Source organism: Ictidomys tridecemlineatus, chromosome 8 (genome assembly GCF_052094955.1).
Source record: "Ictidomys tridecemlineatus isolate mIctTri1 chromosome 8, mIctTri1.hap1, whole genome shotgun sequence".
NCBI classification, from domain to species: Eukaryota; Metazoa; Chordata; class Mammalia; order Rodentia; family Sciuridae; genus Ictidomys; species Ictidomys tridecemlineatus.
In genome coordinates this window covers 87,113,565-87,125,594 of record NC_135484.1, presented here as the reverse complement: position 1 = coordinate 87,125,594, position 12,030 = coordinate 87,113,565, and the positions used below count along the sequence as shown (strand labels likewise).

Below are 12,030 nucleotides of genomic sequence, written 5' to 3'. Positions count from 1 at the left end.
TTCCAGCAAGGCTATAATATGATAAAGTATTGGATATCCAAAATATTAAATCAAAACTTACCTTCCTCCAACTCTCAGCAGCATAACAAAGTAGAAAAGATACCCTGTAAGGCAATGAAAAGATGAAGTAAGGCAATAAACAGCAATCTTATTAGGGCACCCTCCAACAATCCTAGTACTGAAAAGAATCTGTTCAAGTTTTTAATTTGTCCTTAGGTGGCAGCAGAGATCGATCAGATGACAGACTTCAACATATCTATCTTTTAAGGCAGTCTTTCTTCAAATGTCTGATAGGCCTCAGTTGAAACAGAGACTGATTTTTGAGAATATACATGGGACTTGTCTCTTTGATCTTCACTTTGGAGAGATGACAGGTCATTTGATAAATAATCTTTGATGTCACCGTCTATTTTTCATTGTTGTTCAAAGTACCCTTGTCAAGAACTATTAAGAAGGTCTGAGGTTGTGGCTCAGTGGTAAAATGTTTGCTTAGCATGTGTGAGGCACTGAGTTTGATCCTCAACGTATTGTGTGCGTCTACAACTAAAAACAAAATTTTAAAAAAAACTATTAAGCTAAAATTTTACCTTGTACATTGTTGAAAATTTTGTAGCGTTTCCATGTTTCTTACATTTTGTAAGCAGAAATACTAAAAAGTCTGTAATACAGAATAACAAAAGTAAGTTTTTGTAGCACACATCTTTGGAAATTATAGTATCTTATTCTACAGCGTAGGGTAAACTTTTCACTGTCCAGTAAAAATAATGATATTGTTGACCTCTGGTGCAAAGTTTAGACAGGTTTTCTTCTAACTACTTATAAACGATAGAAGTTTCCTAGAATTAGAGTTCCTTAGTTGTGACCAGAAACCCATTGCATGCATAATACCCACCTTGGTCTGCCTGCATGTCATTCTCTTAGGTCTTGCAGGAGTGGGCATAAGGTGAACTGATATAAACAAAAAGTTCATATTGCTTGCTTTTCAAGAATTATAAAATATTTCTGTCTTTTGACCAAGAGTTTTATTTCTTCTGTCAACATTTATGAAACTGTGGTAGGCTAGCTTGTTAGTTTGGTTGCATATAGGATAAGTTCTTGAAAATTCTTAAATTGTCAGAGAAGGCTCTTGTCTATCTCCTATCAGTTTTCACTGGAGAAGAAGAATATAGCTCCCAGCTTTTTAGGAGCACAATAGAGGAAAAAAATCTGGGAATATTTGCATTTAGCATATAATATGCCTATACTCATATAATTGTGCTCCAAGTTTTGCCAGGTGACTTTGAGTTCAGAAGGCTTCTGTATTATCCTCTCCAGAGAATAAACCTCTTCAGCAGGATTGAAGAAGGAGCAGCATGCAATAGGGGAAAGAATCTATTCTGTTCTCTGCTGAACAATGTTTTCTTAAGAAAACATTGCCTGACTCTTCTGTTCAAAATGCCTATTTTACTCATCCTTCTTTGTTCTCTCTTTTTTCTCCATAGTAGTTATTACTTTCATATTGTATTATTTATTGATTTTTAAAAAATTCTCTATTCCCCTTCCCCATTAGAATATAAGCTTTATGAGATCAGAAATTTATATTTCTTTTTAATTTTTTGGTACCAGGGATTGAACTCAGGGGCACTTGGCCACTGAGCCACATCCCCAGCTCTGTTTTTAATTTTATTTAGAGACAGGGACTCATTGAGTTTCTTAATGCCTTGCTTTTGCTGAGGCTGGCTTTGAACTTGTGGTCCTCTTGCCTTAGCCTCCTGAGCCCTTGGGATTACAGGCATGTGCCACCACACCTGATGAGATTTTTATTTCTTTCATTTTATTATGTGTCCCTAACACCTAGAAAGTACCTGGCACATAGTTATTCCAGAAATAGTTGCTAATTAGATAAGTGAATGCATGACTAAAAGGAATTTTTATGTCTATTGCCCTTGCTGTTGGTTTGAGAATAAATTAAAATGTTTACTATCTGTAAATCAGTGATATGACTTTTTAAAAGATTCATTGCTATCAGTTAAGCAGTTTTCACTGAAGATTATTGTTAATCATTCCATAGGAATTTAGAATCATTTTTTATCTGATGTTAGAATTCCATTTAGAACATTTCCAATGGTAGTTGTTTTTATATTTGAGTGTTTCTAGCATTCTTACTCAACAAATACTGAATGTTTTATTGGTAGACCCAATGGTGTTTGCTGAAGAATTTAATGTGAGGCATGGAGAAAAAAGCATAATTTACACAGGTCTAGTAAGGGACAGAGCCAGATTTTACGTCTAAATTCTGTGTTCTTAATGACTGCTGCTATGCTGCTTCTTGATGAAGGGACGGGGAGCTAGCAAAAAAGAGTAAAAAGGATTATCCTATGAATTAGTTGTCCAGAAGGCCAAATTAGAGAAGTACTTCAAGAATGAGAGAATATATAACTGTTACATGCTGAGTTTAAGTCAAGTAAGTGATGGTTAAGAATTTTCCATTGAATTTAGCAAAGCAGAAGTCATTTATGCTCCTGATAAAAGCAACTAAATGGGTGAAAGTCTAGTTGAAGTGCGAATTATTGCCTCATTTATCTTTTCAGATCAGGTCTAGTCATAAGACAGTTTTATAATGGTTATAATGTATTTATTTGTTTTGATCACAGAAATTAGTGAGCTTTAAGAAATTCTCTAGTACGTCTATATAAAGTTATAATGGAGTAATCAAGGTTACAGTAATTTAAAAGAATAGTACTTATACTATTGTATTTTGTCTTTTATCTATCAATCACATATCTTATCTGTTTTAGGTATGACTTTAGCCTTTCCAGCTTCAGTTCATGAATCTTTGATTTGCAGTAAAACATTTCAAATTCTGTACAAAAATGAAGAGGTCGTTTTAAATGATGTTATGCTCTTCAAAGTCAAAATGTTGTTGGATGAAAAAAAGGTAAACATCTCTTCATTTATATTTAGATACATATTTTTGTAAAACCTTAAAGCATATTTCTTACTTTTTTAGTGTCAATATTAATGTATATTTCTAACTTTCTAAGATATATTTCTAACTTTCTAAATATTCATAAAGTATTTTGTAATTTCTCTTTAGATTGAAGAAACCCTTGAGGAAATGAGTTTTCTATTATCCTTGGATCTACACTTCACAGAGGGAGATTATTCGTAAGTATACTAATCAGTTAAAAATTGTGTAGGTTCTCATTCTGATATATGTTAGATGTTAGATTCCCCATTTTCTTTTCAGAATTCAGCCTATCCTTTCTTGTTTATTTTAAAATACTTCTATTTTCTGGGAGAGTCTCCTGAGAGTGATTAGAATTACTCTTTTGTGCTCAGGCTGATTCCTTCAACTCCAGATAGCAAAATCAGATAAGATGAAGATATAAGACTCTAAAAATTATACAGTTGACATAATACCACTACCATGAGGCATTTAAATATAACTGCAGTATTATCCACTATTTCATAGGCAAATCTTTCTTGGTGATTTGAGTTATGCCTTCTTTAGGTGGGCCTTTGTTGATACTCTGAAAATTATCAAGACTGATGACTCTTAGGCTTGACCATTGTTTCTGTCCTGGAGGAAGTTTTAGGGCTGGATATCCTGAACTTGCCCATACACCTCGACATCTAAATATATATTTTAGGCACAAATTGTGCTTCTAATCATTTAAAACAAGAATCAGAGATCTATTTAACCATTTTCTTTTTGGAGGCCTTTCCCCCCTCCATTTTAAATGAAGTTTTAGAACTACTTCTTCAAAATTGTAGATAAATTCAGGCTGCATGTAAGACTGCATAGTCATATTGTTGAAAGGACTCCTTTAGGTTTCCTTTTCATTATCATAGAGCAGTAAGAATGTTTTATTTCATTAACTACTGCTCCTCTTGTTCATTATAAGAGTTTTATAAGGTTACTTTGTTTGCTTAACAAAGTCAGAATTCTTTAAGTGGGGTAAGCCAAATAAGTATAGGTAGTTTATTAGTTGTAAATAGTTATAATGTGTGTATTTTTAAAAGGTATAATTTGGATATAATTTTTATGACATAGTTTTATATTTTATATGCATAAATGTAGTGACAGACTAAATATAATAAAAATATTTTATAAATAGTAAATAATGACTTGCCATTTTTAGCAGCATTTAATAAAGTAAAAATAATTTGAAGTATCATTTTGGATTTTTATACTAGATTTTAACCCATGTTATACTGCAGTCTGTTAATTAGCAGTATTCCCTATGGAGTAAAATATACTTAAGATGAGATTAAATCCTGCAGTCTTAAAAAGGACTCATTTTAATAGAGGATAATTATAGCCTATATCATGGACTAATAGAGAAGTGCAAGTAAAATCTGGCTACTTTCTTGATATGTTTCATATTGTTGCTTGATACAAATTTGATGTTTCTAACATGTCTCTCATTCTGAATTTTTAAAAAGTAATTAAGCAGGGGCTGGGATATGGTTCAGTGGTAGAGCACTTGTCTGGTGTACCTGAGGCCCTGGATTTGATCCCCAGCACTGTAAAAGAAAAAAAAAAAAGTAATTTAGCATATGATTTTCGTAGTTTTAGTGTTACCGTACAAAATGTTAGCCTTAACTAAACATTGCTTTCCTAAAGATTTAAATGCAATTGTGTTGCTTTTTATAGGGCAAGTGATCTGAACGCCTTACAACTAATAAGTAGCCGAACATTAAAGCTGCACTTCAACCTCTACAGAGGACTTCATCATCATATTAATGTTATGTTTGATTATTTCCACCTTTCTGTTGTATCTGTTATAGTCCATGCATCATTGGTTGCACTACACCAGCCACTAATAAGGTAATTTTAACCAATACCCTATCTTAGTAATATCTTTCATTTTTATAAGAAAACATATATTTTGATAAAGATAATGGAAAAAGATTTTAAATTCATAACTAGTAAGAAATCCTTATCCCAGTGGCTCAAGAGGCTGAGGCAGGAAGATCACAAGTTCAAAGCCAGCTTCAGCAACTTAGCAAGGCCCTAAGCAACATAGTGAGACCTTGTCTCAAAATAAAAAATAAAAAAGGCTATAGATGTGACTCATTGGTAAGTGTCCCTGATTTCAATACCTGATACCAAAAAAGAAAGAGAAAAAAAAACAACTTTTGTTTTATACAAACATGATAAAATGATAAAATTTAAAGAGTATGGGACCATTAGGTTGATGATATTTTTTCTTATAGAAATATGGAGCAATCTTTTGTCAATTCCAAATGAGTTGATTAAATGAAGGAATGCAATCCGGAAATAACCATATAACATTATTTAGTCTATACTTGTTTTTTTATCCAATACTGTACTGTTATTACTTCTTTTCTGGGAAAATGTATAAATTTTTTCTTAGTTTTCTTTGTTTCTTTTCTGGATGGGCTAATTTTGTCTTCTTAATGCTAATACTGTACAGCAATTATTGCTTTCTAAGTCATTAACCAACTTTATGGATTTTTACCTAGACTTTTAAACTACATCATATAGTTTAGTGTGAAGATATAAAATTTTTCTGGATCATAATAAATGTGTGGTAATAATTTTTTCTGACCACTTCTGTGGGAAGACAAATTATCTTTTGCTATATACAATTCAAGCCCTTCAATTCATACAGTTAAACAGCATCCTTGTAGTATGGGCAATTGATGGATACTTCAAGTCAGTTATTTCTATGAAAAGACCTCAGATGGATTTGGTTTTTGAACTATCTACCCTCTCTGACACAAATCTGATTCTGACAGCTGTATTAGGAATGATGCTTAAGGGATACCATGGTAAGTTCATTTATCAGAAAGCTAAGTCGGTCAATTTGTAGAATTAGCCTCAGAATTTATAGAAGCCAACACAATTTAACATATTAACTATAAGTAATAACCTCTTATGGAATATCTTTACATTGTTTTAAAAACCATAATTGAGAATATTTTCCATTAAATTGTTCCCTCTTCTCTTACATGAAGATAATTTTCACATATCTCTTTGGGGTATAGAGTCAAGAATAAGACTATTCTGATTTGCTTTGCCTTCATGTTCTGTAATAAGCTCTGTAAATGATTGCTTTACTATCTTTGTCTTACCTTTTAGGCCTTTGAGAAGCTGTGCTCAGTTGCTACAGCTTTTTAAGCAGGAAGGTGTTTGTTATAATTAACTTTATTATAAACTTCAAAAAAATTTGGAAGTTGTTCCAGAATAGATTAGTGTGTAATAACATTTTAACTGAAACTTCTTTGACAAGAAAGGGTTTCTGTAAACTACAAGTGAAGTAATATAAAAATATTACTTTTATATGAATTACATGCCAAGTTTTACTGCCCTAAGTTTATAAATATATTGCTATAGTTTTCTGAATCTCATTTTTGTAGTTTCAGTAGAAGTCCCTTAATAAATTGTGTAACTTAAAAAAAAAGAAACTTCCAAGACTATCTTTATAAAACTAGCTTAGTTTTTCTCCTGAAAAATATACAAACAATTCAAAATTTAGCTCATATTCTTAATGTTGCTTTTTAAGACCCTAATTAAATACTGATATTCACCCTACTAATCCTTAATGGTTAAAAGTGTGTTTCCCCTGGCAATGCAGCATACTAATAGGAGAAGCAGGTAGCTCTTCTTAGAGACTGTCTCTTGGAAGAAGACATTTTTGGCTCACAATTAAAAGCCTAGAGGCTTAACTGTCAGCTCTGATTAATAACTGGGAAAGAAAAATAAGGTGCTTATAACAGCTTAGGATACTATGCTTATCCTACTTGCCACGGACCCTTAGGTCTACTCTCTTGCTGCTAGAACTTTACCTTGAAAGCAGCAGCATTTTCCCCTTCCTGTCTTTGCCTATAAGTGAGAAGATGGAAAAGGGACACAAAGAAAGGGTAAGAAAAAGCTTTTGCTGGTGGTGTGCTGGTAAAGGGATCATGTGTAAAGGTAACATATTTTGCTATAGATGTTTCAACAAGTTTTTCCTGAAGTTTATTATACATGGTTTTTTAATCCACTAAACAGATTAGAAAAAATTAATTTGTAAATTATCTTCTTAAAATGTTATTTATTTTTACATAATTATTTATTTTAAAATAATTTCTATGGTTAATGAACTATAAACTTTACATTAATTATATAAAGTAAAAGGGTGTAACATTTCTTTGTTTTTTAACATTACTGCTATCTTATATTTGAATTTTTAAAAGTACCTTTATGATTCTTCTGAAAAACATTGTAGCAAGTAGAGTTTACTGACTTACAGCTATCTTTTGAGCAGGATTATAGGTTATTTATTTTTGCAAAGCAAATTGATTTTGCAGACAAAGGCTACTCTTCACTATGGCAAAACTGATTTATTTTTTCTTTTCCCTTTTGTAAAACTAATAGTTCAAATACTTTTGGCTTACTTTATCTCAAATATAATTGTAAATGATATTTATATATTGTTATAGTTTTCTGAATCTCATTTTTGTAGACACAAATGTGTCTTACTTCTATGGAATTTATGGAATATTAATGGTAATGTTAGTACTAACAGAAGTAGTTTATTTACTATTTGATAGAAGTGGTGCTTTGAAACTCTTAAGAAAATTATCTTAATAAAGTTCAAAGCATTTTAGTAATGAGAATTAAAGGAAAGAACCATCTTTTTTTTTTCTGAAACAGGGGTTATTAGGTAGTATCAGTAATTTTTTATTTTTTACATTTAAGTGGGAACTCTTTATTTTTGTAAATAGCATCCATATTTGATTGTTAGTGTTTAAAACTGCGTAACTAGTTCTGACAGATCAATATTTCCAAATTAAAATTTGATTGTCATTTGCCATTGAGCTACTATAGGATCCTATCCTATTTTATCTTTAGTATGCTTTCAGACTTCCTGAAGCCCAAAGATAGACAGTTATCAAATATCTAGCCTTAGTTTTTTTTTAATATTCATTGTATTTTTTCATAATTTTTCAGATTTTTAAAGGAAAATCAATTTTAAAAATCTTTAGAACTTAACAATCTTACAAAACCTTTGCTTTTCATGGAAGCTATTTACATAGGAGCTGGTGATATAGATGTAAAGAGCATCCATATTTGATTGTAACTTTTAAAACTGCATAACTAGCTCTGACAGGTCAATATTTGCAAATTAAAATTTGTCTCTCATTTGCCATTTAGCTACTCTAGGATTCTACCCTGGTTTATCTTTAGTATCCTTTGAGACTTCCTGAAGCCTAATGATAGACAGCTATCAAATATCTAGCCTTATTTTTTTATATTCATTGTATTTTTTCAAATTTTTCAGATTTTTAAAGGAAAATTAATTTTAACATACTTTAAAACTTATAATCTTACAAAACCTTTGCTTTTCTATTTCTTTAATATTTCTTTTGTAAATAACTAAATTACACTAAAGTAGACTATTAAGACAATAATAATGTAATGCTTATTCCTTCAGCTTTCCTCGCCCTGTGAAGACTACTTGGTTAAATAGAAATGCACCAGCACAAAACAAAGATTCTGTGATTCCAACTCTTGAAAGTGTGGTCTTTGGTATTAACTACACAAAACAGTTATCACCAGATGTAAGAATTGTATATATTTATAAACCTTCCGTTTCCTCTCATTTTATTTTTCCCTTATCTTAAAAGAAATGTTTTTAACTATTCTATCTGTGAATATGATATTTCCTTTGTTAATTATTTGGTCTCAGTAACTTAGATATCTAATTAAATATAATTGTAACAAATTGGTTAGTTCCAGTTATCTAGAATGAAAACTAACCTAATATTTTCAAATTTTACCAAATTTAGTGAACAAAGATCTTTAAAAAGCAGTTAAACTTTTAAGATTGTGACTATCAGTTCTTGGTCCCTTTAACAGAACCGGTTGAATCTTCCAAAGGAGATTGAAAGAACAGTGTCCAAATTGAGACCCAACTTAGAGTAGTACAAGTATAGCCATTACTATAAAAGGAAGAAGGACTTTCACTGTAAATGCAGAGTGTCTGTCCCTCAGTCCTAATATGAATTTCCTTTTACCAAAAATGATAATGTAATCTGCTTGTTTATAAAAATCCACTATAACATTGTGAGTTGGTACATGCTTATAATCCCAGATGCTCAGGAGGCTGAGGCAAGAAATTCAGTGTCAGTCTTGGCAACTTAATGAGACCCTATCTCAAAAATTGTTTTAAATAAGGGTTTGGGATGAAGATTAGTGGGAGAGCACTCCTGAGTTCAGTTCCCAGGACTGTTTAAAAAAAAAAAAATTCACTCTAATTGAAATTACTATAGTCACATTTTATTATGTTTACTTTTATGAACAACTCTTAAGATAGTGTTGAATTTCTTATGTGTTTTATAGTAACTATGGTTAGCAGATGCTTAGTATATCTTTTCCAAGTTTCAAGTGGAATATATTTAAATTATTGATTACTAATATTTTGTTTTCCAAACTTGTTCTTTGTTTAGGGTTGTAGCTTCATCATTGCAGAGTCCTTCCTACATCATGCCTATCGTTTTCATTATACACTTTGTGCCACTTTGCTGCTAGCCTTCAAGGGATTACACAGCTACTTCATTACGGTAACAGAAGAGATTCCCTCTTGTCAGAAACTAGAACTGGGTATGTTAAAAGTAGCTAGACCTGTCCTACAGTTCAAATCATTCTTTTACTCTTTTTTGCTGGTTAAGAGCTTTGCCTTAGTTTTTCTATACTAAAACTATACTATTTGTGTGCTTCATTTTTACTTCTCTCTCAATTCCATCTTTTTCAACCCTTGTTAGTTATTTTTTGCAATATAAAATTCTTTGTTATAATATTGAGAAATAACTTCTCAATTAGTTTATTTGAAATGAGTCTTTTGATAGATTTTTTAAAATCATATGCCAATGTAATGCTCTTTAAAATGTAATCAGAAATTATACTAGAAAGTAAAATAATTATCTGTAAAATCATTGGAAGGTGAATTCCAAATATATAACAGTCTAAGCAGATTGTGGGTACTTGGAATATTTTCATATGCATTTGATTTTAAGTTAGCTCAGATCTCTATTCCTTTTATGTTACTTTAGGAAATGAGAGCATTACTCTGTATTTTAACAAACATTTTGAAAATTACTTAATTCATTTAAAAATAATCAAGCTTCAGTTTTAGTCTAAGTGGTGTCTACATATATGTTATAGTATATAATAAAAATCATATTGCATTGATTTTATATAATATTTGTAGTTCCCAAAATGCTTTTACATACATCCTTTTACAGAAGATAAAGTACTGGGATTGGCAAATAAGTTTTTTTCAGACTTTCTATGGTACTTTTATAAGCTTTTATTTTCAAATACTAGCTCATAAAAGGCACAAATATCTCTTCAGAATTATTTTATCATTATATAATTGAAATTGCTTTTAAAATTTTACTTAAATCTATATTATTTATATATTTCTTTTTTCCTCTAGGATCTCAAATTTTAACAATATTGATGCATTATTAAAAATATTGATGCATCACTATTACTAAAACTAGTTCTTGGGTTTGAAAGTAATTAGGCTATTTTTTTAATTGTTACAAAACAGTTGCAAGGATCAGTACTTACCCACTTTAATTCAGCCCTCAGAAAATGCTGGAAATTGTACCATTGACTATCAATCACTATCACTCTAGTGATTTAATTAATTCTAATAATCAGTTCCTTTCACACATTCTTCATTTTACTAGACACAGGTATTAAGTGTTCAGAATGCTTGATTCAGTAATCTACACTGATACACAAGCAAAAGGAAAATGTGTTTATTCTTTTTTGACCATGTATTCTTCCTCAGAACAAAACTAGTAGTGTGGAAAAGATAACCTTTTGATCTTAGTCTCTGAAATACTCTTTTTTCCTTGCTATTTCATGTACTTTGACTTTCCTATTTCTTTTTCAAAAATTCCTTATAAGACTCCTGCCTCAAATGTAAATTGTTTAAATGTTTTCTTTCGAGAATGAAGAAATCATTTATACAGTAGAGCTAATTTAGTCTTTTCTTTATCCTCAATTAATGGAAAAATTATGTTTAAATTTTTTTAATTTTGTAGAATTAAAACTCAAAAACATTTTCTTAGAAGAATATAGTGTCAAATACTATAAAAGAATACTGTAATTAAATTCAAGGAGGCATTATCATTGTGCTTAAGCAAATACATTTGGAACTATTTCTCTCATTTTCTCACTTTGCATCTATCAATACAAAGTGGTTTTCATTTGTAAGTAAGGAGATTGAAAAAAAATCTGATATGGTGCATAAGTCAGAAAGGAAAGGTGAAGACACCCAAAAGGCAGGGGGTGTGAAGTTGCTCTAGGAATAACACCTCCTATCAGTGTAATTCCCTTGGGCTTTTTATTAGCACTTACTGTGTCAGTCTCTGTGTAAGGTGCTGAGGAAAGTATAGTCTCTGTATTCAAAAAACTTTGACTTCTTTTCCCTCTCCTTTCATAGCAGCTATAATAAGAAATCAGCTCAGCATTGGGATGGGCAGGAAAAACTTACCTGAAAAAGCAAGGCTTCTTGTAGTTTTAATGTGAGATAGGCCTATAAATGCCTTTGTAAAGATTCCGTCTGCATGTAATATTCAAGTTGATGTAACATTTAATATTTACAAATGAAAAAATACATGAATCACATTTTTAACCTAGGGAAAAATATTTCTAAAAAATTATTTTATTGGTAAACTATATAATTAGTAATTAAGCAAAAACATTTAAAAATCAGAGCCTTATTTCAAATAGCATAGACAGTGGTAGCACTTTATTAGTATTCTATTAATATAACTTCAGCATGATAATTCATTAAAAATTAATATTTTTAATTTTCCTTCAGGTAAGGATGGCTTTTGTTATATAACTTTGGGCTTATTTGTGTAATATAGGAAATCATAATTTCAAAAGCCCTTAAATTTAATTTCAGGAGCCAGTTACTAAATGAATGTAAACTGTATTCCAAATAACTTACTTAATTATTTTATCAGATAATAAAATTCTAAAGTAAACCCAGTTGGTTTTAGATAATTTAATAG

The 12,030-nt window shown here is 30.6% G+C and overlaps 1 protein-coding gene across 13 annotated transcripts in view; it reads left to right on the top strand.

The window, feature by feature from the left end:
- Fam135a (family with sequence similarity 135 member A) overlaps positions 1-12,030 on the top strand; it is a 104,263-nt gene that overhangs the window by 41,311 nt on the left and 50,922 nt on the right. For 11 of the 13 annotated variants that reach the window (XM_021732562.3, XM_040282903.1, XM_021732565.3 and 8 more), the window contains 5 exons: positions 2,778-2,917; positions 3,077-3,147; positions 4,640-4,813; positions 8,430-8,556; positions 9,445-9,598. In XM_021732562.3, coding sequence (XP_021588237.1) covers positions 2,778-2,917; positions 3,077-3,147; positions 4,640-4,813; positions 8,430-8,556; positions 9,445-9,598 — 666 coding nt within the window. Of the gene's footprint in view, positions 1-2,777; positions 2,918-3,076; positions 3,148-4,639; positions 4,814-8,429; positions 8,557-9,444; positions 9,599-12,030 lie in introns of those variants that run through there. The other 2 variants (XM_021732566.2, XM_021732567.3) reach the window with 2 other exon arrangements.